At 36.2% G+C, this 14,451-nt stretch overlaps 1 protein-coding gene across 4 annotated transcripts in view; it reads left to right on the top strand.

The window, feature by feature from the left end:
- The window catches only part of ARHGEF38 (Rho guanine nucleotide exchange factor 38), a 152,140-nt gene that overhangs the window by 33,120 nt on the left and 104,569 nt on the right, over positions 1–14,451 (top strand). For all 4 annotated transcript variants that reach the window (XM_074228763.1, XM_074228765.1, XM_074228764.1 and 1 more), the window contains exon 3: positions 8,881–9,004. In XM_074228763.1, the coding sequence (XP_074084864.1) occupies positions 8,881–9,004 (124 nt within the window). The remainder of the gene's footprint in view (positions 1–8,880; positions 9,005–14,451) is intronic.

Below are 14,451 nucleotides of genomic sequence, written 5' to 3'. Positions count from 1 at the left end.
ATCATTGGCTATGTTGTGGAAGGAATGGCTGATCAGGAATGGTTTGGATATAATGGTCTTGGAGTCAAAATTTGAACTTTACAACCTTTAAGAACTTAGGGTGACCTCCATTACACAATGAGACTTCAGGGTAATTCTGTGGTGGAGGATATTTCCAATATTAGGCACAAATAAAAATCTTTTGATGACTGTCTCAATCCTATCACCATGAAAAATCATCTCCCCATGAACTCAAGGTCAATGAATTTATAGTTACCCTAACTTACCCTGGATCACAATTCAGCTCCATTGAGCTGCTTCAATCCCATGGACCTCTTTGCAAAGGCTTTGCCTCACAGAGGCCAACAGTTCAGTTCCTTGGTTCTGTTCAATTGAAATTTTGACTGATTTTGATCTATCCACACTAATGGCTTCTGACCTAGAATATATTGGGACAATTAGCTGGTAATTTGTGCATTTAACTGGAAGATTAACTCACAGGAACTGTTGGCTAGGGGACCCAAACTCAACCTGCAGTCTGACTCAATTAGCTAATCTGGATTCCAGTTTCCCTGCAGGAATTTCACACATACAAATGAGCACTTGTAAGAAACCTGGTGGAATAAGCACCAGCTCAGTCTGCACAGCTTTGTAATCTGTAAGCCAACTGTCTAAATAAATACCATATTAATTGGATAATTATCCTAGCCCACTGGTTGCCAAATGCTCCTTGCCAACCTCCCCTGTTGCCATTAAATGTTCTTTATGCTCAATAGGCAGTTTTCATTTCCTTCACCTTTCTTTCTCCTTTCTCTGCTTCCATTTTAATTTAAAACCCCCAGAAAAAGACAGAAAAAAAAACAAAACAATCTTGGCTCTTTCTTCTCACCATGTTCTATTCTGTCTCTCTTCCTTATGGTCCCCCACCAGGGGTGTGCTACAGTAAGCGCAAAAGGCTTTACAGGATCCAGTGTTACATTTTCATGTGAACATTTACATAATGGAAAACTGACAAATGCTACAGATCAGGATTTAATCGATTGTTTTTCTGATTGTCTAAATCAAAGGGGTCAAATTCATGAGCCCCCGGCTATATGTACCCCACAATACTTCCCCAGGGTGACTGAACTAGATTAAAATATAATTGAGAAATATTCAACAAAATAAATATAAAAAACTAAAAACACAATGTCAAAATGCAGTTTTCTAAGTCCACTAAGTGCACTATCCTTATAGTTTAGTAGCCTCCATTTCTACTTGAGTTTGACCTCAAAGTGAGGGGGGAAATGTTAACATGCAGATTAAATTCAAAAATGTATTGTATGTACATTTTTTGAAGGAGAACAAGTTGTTGAATATTTACTAGCATGTTTCTACCAAGGCCCTAGTCACTTATCCTTCCACTACTTCTCATTTTCAGTCATGTCTGACTCTTTGTGACCCCATTTGGGGTTTTCTTGACAAAGATACTGACCAAGTTCACCATTTCTTTTGCTAGCTCATTTTACAGATGAGGAATCTGAAGCAAACAGGATTATGTAACTTGCCCAAGGTCACACTGTCAGTGCGTGTCTGAAGCCAGATTAGAATTCAGAAAGATGAGTCTTCTTGACTCCAGGCTTGACACTCTATCCACTGCAAATTTTAGTACTGACTGAGGACCCACATCCTCACTTGGGGGAAATGCACTACAACCTCACTATAAGACTATCCAGGGCTCTACCTTAAAACAAGATATCAAACTCCCTTAGATTATTCCATGGTAGATTTGCCTTACCTGAATTCTGTTGTGCCACTTGATTGTTTTTTTCCCCTATAAAACTTATACTTGTTAAACATTGAGTCAGAAACTATCTATTCTGGAACTCTTCTCTGATAGTGAATTCCATTGTAATTAAAGTCAATGACATTTTCTTTTTAATGTTAAACACAAAAAATAACATTCTACACCTCATGTTAAAATAAGTCAGAAACGCTCACTTATTCCCTGATCATACAACCTCAAACCCAGGGAACTGTAAAACATTTGGTTCCTGCAGTGTATCTGCAGTGTTAATATAACAAGTCTTTCTCCTGAAGTTGATAGAATTTTCAGTGACAGTTAAACCTCTCATCTGCAAATTTCATAGCATCTTAGATCTAAATCTAGAAGAGAACTTAGGAGCCATTTTGTCCAAGTCCTTTGTTTTTAGATAAGGAAGAAACAAGGGCAGTAGGGTGGTGCAGTGGTTAGAATGCCAGAGGAAGACTCATCTTTGTGAGTTCAAATCTGGCTTCAGACCCCTTAGTAGCCCTGTGACCCTGAGCAAGTCACTTAATCTTATTTGCTTCAGACTCTCCACCTATAAAATGAGCATAACAGCAGGTTTCTTGTAAAGGTAAAATGAAACAGTATTTGTAAAAAAAATACTTTACAAACCTTAAAATGTTATGTAAATGCCAACTATTATTCTATGTATCCATAGGGAATACATATTATATAGAAAATGCAGAATTTGCATTGCTACAATGTGATTAGTACTGAAAGCATTGGATTTGGAGTTAAATAGACTACCTTGAAAATAAAATTTTCAAATTTCAGAGCAAGCAAATCATTTCCTCTCTTGAAATGAAGGAATTGGATTAGATAACCCTCTAGTTTCCTTCCAGTTTGAAATCATATGAACCTATGAAAATCATAAGATCCAACATGTATATATTAATACCTATACAAATATATATATATATGTATATATAATTTAAAACAATCTTTTTGACCATTTTTAAAGTCAGAACCCTGAGCAGAGGTACCTTCAGAAACTTCTGCCTGGGGATTCTATCACATGAATGAATGAAGCATTTATGTATAAGTATATTTATACATATATATGCTATATATTAAAACATCTATTCTATATATAAATCATATAAAATAGATTTATATATGATTTACATGATATACTATACTATATTACATTATATTATATTATATCATTTTATATCATATTATATTAATAGTAACTACTTAATATTTGCAAAGTACCATGCTAGGCATTCTGGGGATAGAAATAGAAATGAGGGTCCCTGCTCTCAGTATTCTGGCAGAAGGCAAGCAATGTGTGAGGTGGCCTGGAGTTGTGACCTGAGAGAATTCAATTAAAATGCTTAGTGAATGAATAGCCTATCCTTCACTTTTTCACATTTCATTTCCCTTTCCCTAGCTGAGGCTTAGCACATAGACTAGAGTCAAAGCATGTTGCCTAGAGATACAGAATCTCTGAATTTAAAAAAATCACTTGTTTTTCCCAATTATGTAAAGATATATATATATATACAAAGATATATAATTATATATATAAAACAATAATTTTCAACATTCATTTTTGTAAAGTTTCTCCCTCTTACCCTTCCCTCCCTCACCCTAGATAATAAGTCATCTAATATAGGTCATACATGTACACTTATGTTACACATATTTCCATATTAGTCAAGCTATTACAGAATTTTTGGAAGAGATATCAGTGAACGTCAAGTCTGATCTACGCTCTAAAGGAATTTCCATTACAACACACCTGACCATAGGTCACCCAGCCTTTGTTAGACCTCTGAAGAGGAGGTCTGATTCCCAAGTATTTCATCCTACTTTTGGACATTTTTGTTAGGAAGTGCTAACTTTATTTTTTCCATTTTAGTCATGTTGTGAAAGAAAACACAGACCTCCCCCCCCACCCCCAGAAAGAAAACCAATAAAGTAAAAAACAAAGCATGCTTCAATCTGCATTCAGGCTCTATCAGTTCTTCTCTGAAGATGAATAACATTTTTAATAAGTCTTTTGTCTTGGATCATTGTATTACTGAGAATAGTTAAGTCATTCACAGTTCTTCATCATTCAATATTATTCTCCTGGTTCTGCTCACTTCACTTTCCATGAGTTCATGTATGTCTTTCCAAGTTTTTTTAAAAAGATTTTTCAAGGCAATGGGGTTAAGTGGCTTGCCCAAGGCCACACGGCTAGGTAATTAAGTGTCTGAGGTCGGATTTGAACCCAGGTACTCCTGACTCCAAGGCCGGTGCTCTATCCACTGCACCACCTAGCTGTCCCTTTCCAGGTTTTTCTAACAGGATTCTGCTTGTTTCTTACAGCACACCATTCCATCACATCTTAAAGTATTGGGTTTTTGCAGTTTATGTCAATTAAAGCTGGTTCTGCTTTCTTGGATCAAACCAAACAAGTTTAATATGCTAGTTGGATTCATGGATAGAGCTCTTGACTTGAAGCCAGGAACACCTGAGTTCATATCCCTCCTTACACACTGTGTAACCTCTCACTTAATCTCACTAAATGAGTTTCCTCATCCATAAAATAATAGTAAATGGTAATTAGCACATCTATAGCTATTATCGCCTCATTTTATTCTCTTTCTTTTCTTTTCAGATTTGTTTGTGTGTGTGTGTGTGTGTGTGTGTGTGTGATTAAGTGATTTGTTCAAGGTCACATGGCTAATAAATTTCAAGTATTTGAGGCTGAATTTGAATTTAGGGCCTTTTGACTCCAGGGTCACCTCACTCCCCCCCCAACTCATTTTATTCTCCCAACAACCCTGGGATTTAAGTGGCATTATCATCCTTCTTTTGTAGATTAGGAAACTGAGGCTGGAAGCTTAAGTCTTTTATCTGGAGTCATATATCTTGTGGAGTCAGGGGCAAGATTTGAACCAACTTCTTCCTGACTCCATTACTCTGTTGCACCATTTTGTTGCCTTATAAAATGAAGTGGTTGAACACAGTGGCCTCTTGGGTCCCTTGCAAATCTATGTCTATGAATCTATGATTATATCTTTTCCACAGGATGATCTCCTTAGTTGATTACAGTTAACATGTCCCCCTTGAACCTTCTCTTCTATAATTCTCTTTTCTTTAAACCAGTTCTCATAAAGTATGGAGTCAAGAGTCTTCTTCATCTTACTTGCTGTCCTCTAGATAACTCTCCAGATTTTTGCAATGCTTTTATTAAACCATAGTGCTCAGCACTATGCACAGCACTCCAGATGAGACCTGACCAGAGCAGAAGACAAAGAGATTATCACCTTTTTCTTGTAAAATTATTCCTTTCTATGGAAAAACAGTTAATTTTTCACTTGGGTTTTCCCTTGTACAGTGTCTCCAAGAGGATTTTTGCCAATCAGGACATTCAGTCTGCATGAGGTCCATCAAGCTGAATTCTTTCTAAACAGTCCATTGTGTTGATCAATTTGAGCAGATCCTTAACCAATTCCAACTTAACATGACAAAGCAGCATGCTGGATAATTTGGATCCCTAACTCAGAGTTCTAGAGTCATAGTATTCTCAATTATACCCAATCTAGAGCTGGAAGAGACCTCAAAGACCATTTTATACAAATCTCTCTCTCTCTCTCTCTCTCTCTCTCTCTCTCTCTCTCTCTCTCTCTCTCTCTCTCTCATACAGAGGGGGAACCAGAGACCCAAGGGTTTCAATGACTTGTCCAGAGCCAAACAGACACATCAAAAAAGTTCATAAATGTATTAATAGATGAATCATCCACTTTTTTCAGTAATTAAAAAAACATTTTACAATGTCTTTGAAATGATATCTCTTTCTAGAAATCAAGAATCTATGTTTCTCCATCTAGTTAGTCCTTCTCCTTAGGGTCATATGCATTTCTTCAGACTTTATTACCTAGGAAATTAAAGTGTCATTTAAAATTTACTTTTCAAAAATTGCCCTAGGCTCCATTAAATATTTGGAAGGAGGTGTCAGTTTCATGACTTACAAAATGTACGTATCCAGGATGATAATAAGGAATACTAAAACTAACTAATCTTTAAAACTATCTTTCTTTGGAACCTTTATTTTAAATTATTTTTATTGTTTATATTATTATTGTCTAATATTTGCTAAGCACCTGCAGTGAGGCATGATTATAGATAGAATGCAGAGTGAGATATCCCCTCTGCTAAATTGATTTGGATTTTAAATTGACCAGACAGTAATCTAATCTAAGGAATAATGACAAAAATAAATGTTTGATGTAAAACTCAAGGCCATACAAAGAAGAATCTTAAATTTCAGGTAAAAAAATTTTCTCTCTGTGGTCAAGGAGCTTTGTTTTAATTTTAATCCCTAGTTCCTATAACAGTATAGGGTCCTGAAGAATATTTATTGAAATGAATGAGCTAAGCCACTGAGCATTGCACTCAATATTCTATCAAACAATAAAGTAGGTACTGAACCATCTTTCTCTCCCCACCCTCATCCCAACCCCATTATTGTAATCGGATCAAAACTAACATTGCCAGGGAACCTAGGTGGCACAGTGGATCCAGCCCTGGGGGCAGGAGGACCTGAGTTAAAATCTGGCCTCCAACATTTTCCTAGCTGGGTGACCCTGGACAAGTCATTTAACCCTGATTAACACCACCATCTCACCACATACAAAAACAATGGAAAAAATAAAATGAAACAACAGTGGAACAACTAACATTGCCTATGGAAAGAGTAAGTCAATGCATTACTCTATTTTTCTACTAGTCATATCTATAACTTCCCAGACCAAAACAATATTTCCTTATGGCACCTCCCTTAGAATGCAAGCTTCCTAAAGGCAGAATTTGTGTCCAAGCTCTTAATAAAAGTTAAACTTCTTTATTCATCCACTAATTTACTCATTCATTCATTTATTCAACATAAGGAGCAATGTTAAGACTTGGGATTTTTCTTTCTCTGCTTTATCATTAACTTATTGCATGACCTTGAACAAATAATCAGATGTCATCTTGCTTTACTACCCACAGTATGATAAATACAGCTTAGTCATTAACAAGAACATTGTTATGATAAATGAAATAACACATCTCAAGCACTCTAAGCTTTTCAGAAAAAAGTCACTGGATAAATATTTCACATTAATAACAGTGGCATCCCATGCTTATGAAAGTCTGAATTTAAAAAAAAAATTGATTCTCCTTCACACTCACACATTTAGAATCTTTTTGTTTGACAGAAAAATTTATTGAAGATCATCTTTATCTAAAACAAATTCAAAAAACAAAAAGTTGATTCATACACATCCTTTCAGAATGTGCTTATTACACAAAAACCAAATGATATTAAATGAAATTAAAGATTTAAAGAGAAATGGTCTATCCACAATTGAGCTATATTGCAGTGTATACCCCAATTGTGGACAAACCATTTCTCTTTTAGGGTATTCATAGTTATGTAACTCTGAACATTTGTTTGCAATTAGCATTAATAAAAAGGATATATCACTTCTGTATGAACTGTGTAGAGAATCAAACCAAATAGTTAAATCAGATCTACAATTAAGGTGGGGGTGAATGGGATCCTACAGATGCTAACATCTTGGTGAAGCATGTGCTTCTTTCCTTCCTGTTTTTCATGTAGGTGAGAAAGGGGAATATTCAATGACTCTGATCATTTAATACCAGGGTAAAGTCAGTAGGGATAGAGTCTTTTGGAAAGACACTACCGCTTTAAACAAGCCAGTACAAGAATTAACTTGGTCTATAGGAAGAGAAGTGTGGGGGCTATCTTGTACTGGGTTATACAGGGTTAGTACTGGTCTGGGACATGGAATATGCTTCTCTGAAACACATTTAGCCCGAGAGAGGGTCAACAGAGCTCTTGGGTAACTGGAGAGGGAACTTAGCAGAGGTCCCCTAGATTGTGGTTCATAACCTGCTTTCATGTACACCAGATGATTTTACCCCAAGGAACAGAATTCCTCATGACAGCTCTATTTCTAGCATAGAAGTTAAAAGTATTGACAAGTCAGAGGTTGAATCCTGGGGGGGGGGCGGGGAGGGGACAACCCCTTCAGGCAGCCAGTGTGAACATCATTAAGTTAGTGCTTAAAAGAGCCACATTTCCTCTTTAGGACTTTGGGAGAGACCTAGTACTTTGCCTGGCCCCAGTGGAGAAAGTCCAAAAGTGATTGTTAAATAGTCCAACTGGAGCAACGAATGCTTCATGGGCCTCATCACCACAAGAGGATTCTATTTAACACATTGAATTTTCCCAGATAACTGAAGCTTAATTTTTCAAAACATTTCTTAAAAATTTAACCATTTTAATGGACATCTTTCTGAAGAGCCAGTATGGTATAACAGAAAGATAGGAATTAAGTGAAGAGTCAGAGGACCTTGGCTCTCGGTCACTTTGGCTCCAGGTGACCCAGTGAAGATATGAAGTCACCCAGCATAAACCAATTCATCTCACAAGGACTGGCTGTTCAGAATTTTTAAAAATTTTATTTTAGAAAATTATGTGAGATATAATCATGTTTCAATTTACAGGTAAAGTCAAGTCCTGATTCTTAATCCTGACCTTCCCTGGAGACTTCAGATTGAAAACAATAAGATATCTTTTTTTTTTCTTAGCTGTGACAGTTCTTGAACATTGACTTGTCAGCACTTCCAGGATGTTTGCTTTTGGAGTGGCTTTGTAAAAAGGCATTTATCCAGGACAAGTTACAATTTATGCTGACTGAGCAGTAGAGACTTCTGAGTTCATTTGTTCTAGTATCTATTGATTTCCCCTGAGAAGGGCATCTGGGTAAAAATAAACGTTAGGTGTTCTGTAGACATTTTACCTTTATTCTCAAAATGATGCTGGTGAGGGTTATGGGAGAGGAAGCTTGACTTGTCTAATGTACACAACTTCCTCAAAATAATGGCAGGTTACCAGGCCATCAAGCCAGCTTTGTTTTGGAATGGGGGAAACTGTGGCTGTGATCCGGAAATCATCAACAGGGCTGTTTCCACCAACTTGCTCAAGTGCCTTGGGCTGGTGTGCAAGCTGATTACAGCTTTGCAAGAGAAAGTGAACAACACACATTGCGCCTCCTGTCAGCCTCAACGTGGTGTTTGTGTTTCATCAGATTGATAGGTTTGACGCGGATGGCTTGTTTAGCAACATCCAATCGGTGCATCAGATATCAGCCAAGCTGCTGTCATTGTTGGAAGAAGCCACGACAGACGTGGAACCAGCCATGCAAGTAATCGGTATGTTTATTCTCTTCTTGAGTTCTCCACAAGGGGAGGAAATAATATTTTAATAACCTTCTCCCCCCTGCTCTTGGTCTTGATTTCACATTCTTTCCATACTCCCCAAGTTTCCCAGGATTCCTAGAATTGCAAAGTCCATTTCCAATCTCATTGGAATTACACAAAATCTGTTTCCAAATGGGTCAGTATTCACTCATCATCTTTCTACTTTTCTACTTCCTAGACTCTTTCTTCTAGAATCTCTCTCTCTCTCTCTCTCTCTCTCTCTCTCTCTCTCTCTCTCCTCTCTCTCTCTCTCTCCCCCGCCTCTGTCTCTGTCACTCTCTCCTCCCTTTCTCCATCTCTCTCTCTCTGATTCTGTGCCTCCCCCCCTTTTAACAGCCAAGAATTAAAATTTAAAGCAGCAAATGACTTTACTGATTTTAGTAACACTTTGTTAGATTATAGAAGTCTAGAAATCCCACAGATTTTTTTTTGAATTTACACTTAAAATTTTTAACACTATGGTTTTTTGGCCACTGGAACTTTTTAACATTTCCTTTTAGGTTATTTCTTGATTTCCTTTTTTTCTGTTTGGGATTTGATGCTCACAGACAATCTCAGATTTTTTTTTCCATTTCAGTGTTTAAAATAACTAGAGTTAAACTAAACTAAAACTATTCCTAAAAATAACAGTGTTAAAAATAACTCTAGGGATTGCTGTGTGAGAAACACTGACACCAAGTCTTATTATCTATATTCCTCACAAGTTCTATCCATCAATGTTGCTACAAAGATAGCTCAGTACCATAAACCCCTTGAAGGCAGTAACCTCTATTTTGTATTCTGTGCAATACTAAAAAGGCTATGAGCTCTTGATATCTTGATTACTGATAGTACCAAGAGACAGAGAGCATAGCTTTCTTTTTTTTTTTTAAACCATCCCAGGTTGACAGTTGGAGCCCTTCCCATCTGGCTCCAGCCTGCCTTTCTTGACTTATTTCAGATTATTCTATGATACATCCCAATTGGCTCACTTACTATTCCCTGAAATCATTCTTCAATCTTCCATTTCTGTGTCTTTGCAGAGGTTATCCTGGGTGTCCCTATCTGGAATGCCCTTCTTCATCCCTGACTCTTAAAAATCTTTATTCCAAAGAATAATTTAATGATTTTCCAATAATTCAACCTATCTCTTTTGACCTAGAAATTCCACTATTTTAATCTATTTCCAAATATGATTAGGGAAAAAAAGAAAAGAATTGATATGCTCTAAAATATTTATAGCAGCTTTCTTTGTGGTAGTAAAGAACTGGAAATTTCAGGAATGTCTATCAACTGGGAAACAGTTAAGCAAGTTGTGGCATATGATTTTGGTGCTATAAGAAATGATGAGCTCAGTGATTTGAAAAAATAAGAAAAAGATTTTCATAAAGTGGAGTGAAATGAGCAGAACCAAGAGAACACTGTATGCAGTAACAGCAGTATTGTTTTAAGAACAACTCCAACTTAACTATAAAAGACAAATGAAGACATTATCTGCCACAAGAGAAAGAAATGATAACTAGAAGCATGTTTAAAATAATTTTACATATTTACCTGTTTGTGTCTAATGATAGTCATCTCTTGGATATATGGGGGACAAGAAGAAAAAAAGAAATTTATATAATAATTTTGTTGTATATTTGAAAGGAATAGCAAATTATGCATAGTAGATTTACATTTTCATGTACAATCAGATTTTTATTATTTTATATCATGGAATTACTTTTTTATTTCATAAATTAAAAATAAAATCTAAAAAGATCCTTAGCTTCCTCAAATCTCATCTTGGGTCCCACTTTCTATGGAAAATTTCTTGGCCCTTCTATTTGTTAGTGTTTTCATCTGCCTCAAAATATACTGAATCTGTTCCTTAGAATAAGTTTTTCACCCCACTCCTATTTAAATACCTGGAAGATTAGAGGCTGTTGTTTTTTGGGGGTTTTTTGTTGTTGTGTTTTGTTTTTTTATCCTTAGGTCTGAACGCATTGCCTTAAATGAAGCAGATGTTTAATAAAAGCTTGTTGAACTGAATTGAAATAATATAAAGTTTTACTTAGTATTAATTAAGTTCTCATTATATACCACATAGGCCTGACCTTGTAGGTGGAATGGCTGCCTAATTTGTACTGTGTCCTAAATGATACCAGGAGGAGTAAAACGCCTCTTTGCCTCCAATATATTTCTCTAGCAGACCACTTGAAATTCCAAATTGTTGTTCACTTGTTTTAGTCATGTCCAATTCTACATGACCCCATTTGGAGTTTTCTTGGCAAAGATACTGTAGTAATTTACCATTTCCTTCTCCAGTTCATTTTACAAATGAGGAAACTGAGACAAACTGATTTAAGTGATTTGCCCAGAGTCCCAGTTAGTAAGTGTCTGAGACTGGTTTGAACTTGAGTCTTGTCCACTGCACCATCTGGCTATCCCTGACATTGGTAATACTTGAGGTATTCATGGAATTATATACTCTTAGAGTTCATAGTAATAGAATTTTAGAGCTAAATCCAATCTCATTTTTCCAAGTGAGAAAACTGATGCCTAGAACCTTAATAGATCACAAAATTAGTGATGCTACCATGAAAATCCAGGTTTTCTGGAGTAGCACTTCAGTTCTAGGCACTGAATAGAAGGAGGAGGGGACCCAAGGGAAGATGGGAGACAATTTTCAACTGATTTCCTATTTTACTTTGGGCTTACTTACTGTGGTGTCTGAGGTGTTATATACAGAATGTGATTACATGAGGCATTGTTTTTATTTCCTGTGATGTTACAATCATGGGCAAGATAGGCAAAAATAGAATGGCCAGAACAGAACATTCACAGTCCTTTTCTTGTTTCAGTCTGTGGTCATGAACATGATCACCATGTAAACTCAGACATTAATAAGCCTGAAGTTGAACTAATTTCCAGTGTGTCCTGTGGGGAAGTTTTCTGAAGCATGATAGCATATCAGCCAGATGATTTCACCCTCCTTAACTGGCATGGAGGTGTGAGCCATAGCTCCAGAGTCAAAGGAAGAACCCAGAAAGCAGAGAGCATAGTTCAACCAGAATAGGAGTTCTTTACCTCTTTTTTTTTGTGTAGTGGCCATCTTTGGCAGTCCAGTAAAGCCTCTGTAGTATCAAAATATTATTTTAAACACATAAAAATTACATAAAATGATAAAGGAAACCAATTATATTTAAATTATGGAAATTTTTCATATTCAAATATGGAAAATTATGAAATAAAAAGTATTAAAACAAACAAGCAAAAACAAGATCACAGATTTCAAGTTAGGAACCTGAAAGTTAAAGAAACCATTTGTGATAGAATCAATATCTTGAAAAGTTCTCTGTCATAGACTAAGCTAGTTTTAAAAAAAAAGGTAATGAAGCCACCCTTGAGACTTAATTTTTTCAGAGGACTAAGACTTGGACCAATGATTCACTTCTTGTTCTCCTAAGAGGAGTAAGGATCTCAATTATAACATTTACTGCTGATAAAATGGGTCATCTTGGCAAATGAGAAGGCAGGGGAGCTCTGTTCAATGAACTCAATGTTGTATACTGGTTGTGCAGACTTGTCATGCTATTGCGAAGTCATTTTTGTTTGATATTCCTTGTGAATATTTCATCTCATTCTAAGCTGTCTGACCACTAGAATGGCACAGAAGGCCACCCTAGGGACTAGAGGAAGTGCACAAACTGTAATGGGTGGATGAGGACAACTTGTTCCAATAGTCATGAAGGTGACTGAAGCAGGCATTGTGGAGAATACTGTATTAGTAACAGCAATATTGTTTTAAGAATGATTTTGAGCAAATAACTTATTTTCTCTATTATAAATATCTAAATTAACTATAAAGCACATATGAAAACACTATCTGCATCAAGAGAAAGAATTGATAAATAGAAGCATGTCTAGAATAATTTTACATATATACTTGTATATGTCTAATGATAGTTATCTTGTAGGGTTTGGTCAGACATCCAAGATGCCAGAGTCATCCATTGCATCCTGGGCCATCCCCACTCATCTTGACTTTTGACTTGTTACTAGACTTCAGTGACTTTGGAAGGGAGTGAGGCTGACAACTTCCTCTGCACAAGTTACAACACAGAGACAGACCTCAGGATTTGAGGTTCCTCTCTGTGTGAGGGAATTGACTTTTACCCCAGACATGGGTTCAGATGTCACCTACATCACAATGTGACTGAGTTATGTGACCAAGTCACTTATTAACTACTTATAGAGAACTCTGATTTTCTTCATCTGCAAAAAGAGGTGTTTTGAGATAAGATGATCTCCAAGGTCTCTTCAAGTTCCAGATTTATGCTCCTATTAACCCTTTTTTTGAAGTTTGTTCTGGTTAGTTTTTAGAAACAGGAGAATGACAATCTATCCATGAATTAAAATACAACAATGTTATGACTAATATAAAGTTAATCATAAAACTCTAAAAATGTACGAGTAAAAAAGTTAAAAGAAAAAAAAATGCTTTTCTTTTGATGAAAAAATTGTCACCTAGCTAAAATCTAGAGCATTTGACCAAATTACAAATCTTTGAAGGTCTGGAATATATTTGCCAATACAGACAGAGATAATTGAGTAAAACTGTGTTGTGTAGCCATACTATCCTTGCCTATGCAAAATAATGATTCACTGGTATAAGAAAAATTGTGTATGGATCAGGGAAGCTTCAGAGAAAGGAGTCGTTGTGTTAAATGAGAATTGAGATGTAAGCTCCTCGATGGTAGATGTTGAATTTTGTTTTTTCTTATGTATCCCCAGTGCTTAGCCTGGTACCTGAAGGACATTGGGGAGAGTATTTTAAAATGCTTATTGATTAACTTAAGCTACAGACTTGGAGAAAAGCAGCCAGTAGGTCTTCCCACATATACACCTGATTTCATGATGATCCAAGTCTCTACTTTATTCATTTATTGCTGGGACCTGTAATCAAAACATAGAAATATCTAGGAATTGTTGTTTCTTGCATCATCTTCCTGATTTTATTTTTAGGGAGAGACATAATTTAGAATCTTCTGGGCTTTTGAGGAGCTAAAGATGCTCTATTTTTGATTAGGAACTCTTTATCCACAAGAATGGATATTCTTGGTAAATAATTTCCCAGTATTCACTTGGAAATCCCTAGGAGCTCTGTCAAGAGAGCCCATGCAATATTTTGTGAGTCCTATTTGCTAAAAAGAGGTTGAAAGAGAGAAAGGAGATAAGTAATGGAACAAGGTCATAGAGGGATGGGAAAAGATGGGATTGAGGGTATAGATGGATGAGTGACATAACAAGGAAGAAGGCTACCACCTTCTTTCAGTCTTATGGGAAAGAGGATAGGCCAAAAAAGGAGTTGAGGCAACCAGATGGTGTGGTTGATTTTGCAAACTTTAAAGTGATATATAAATGGCTGCTATTATGGA

This window comes from Macrotis lagotis, chromosome 3, assembly GCF_037893015.1.
Source record: "Macrotis lagotis isolate mMagLag1 chromosome 3, bilby.v1.9.chrom.fasta, whole genome shotgun sequence".
NCBI classification, from domain to species: Eukaryota; Metazoa; Chordata; class Mammalia; order Peramelemorphia; family Peramelidae; genus Macrotis; species Macrotis lagotis.
Note: the sequence above shows the minus strand (reverse complement) of the source record. Positions and strands in the feature narration are given on the sequence as shown.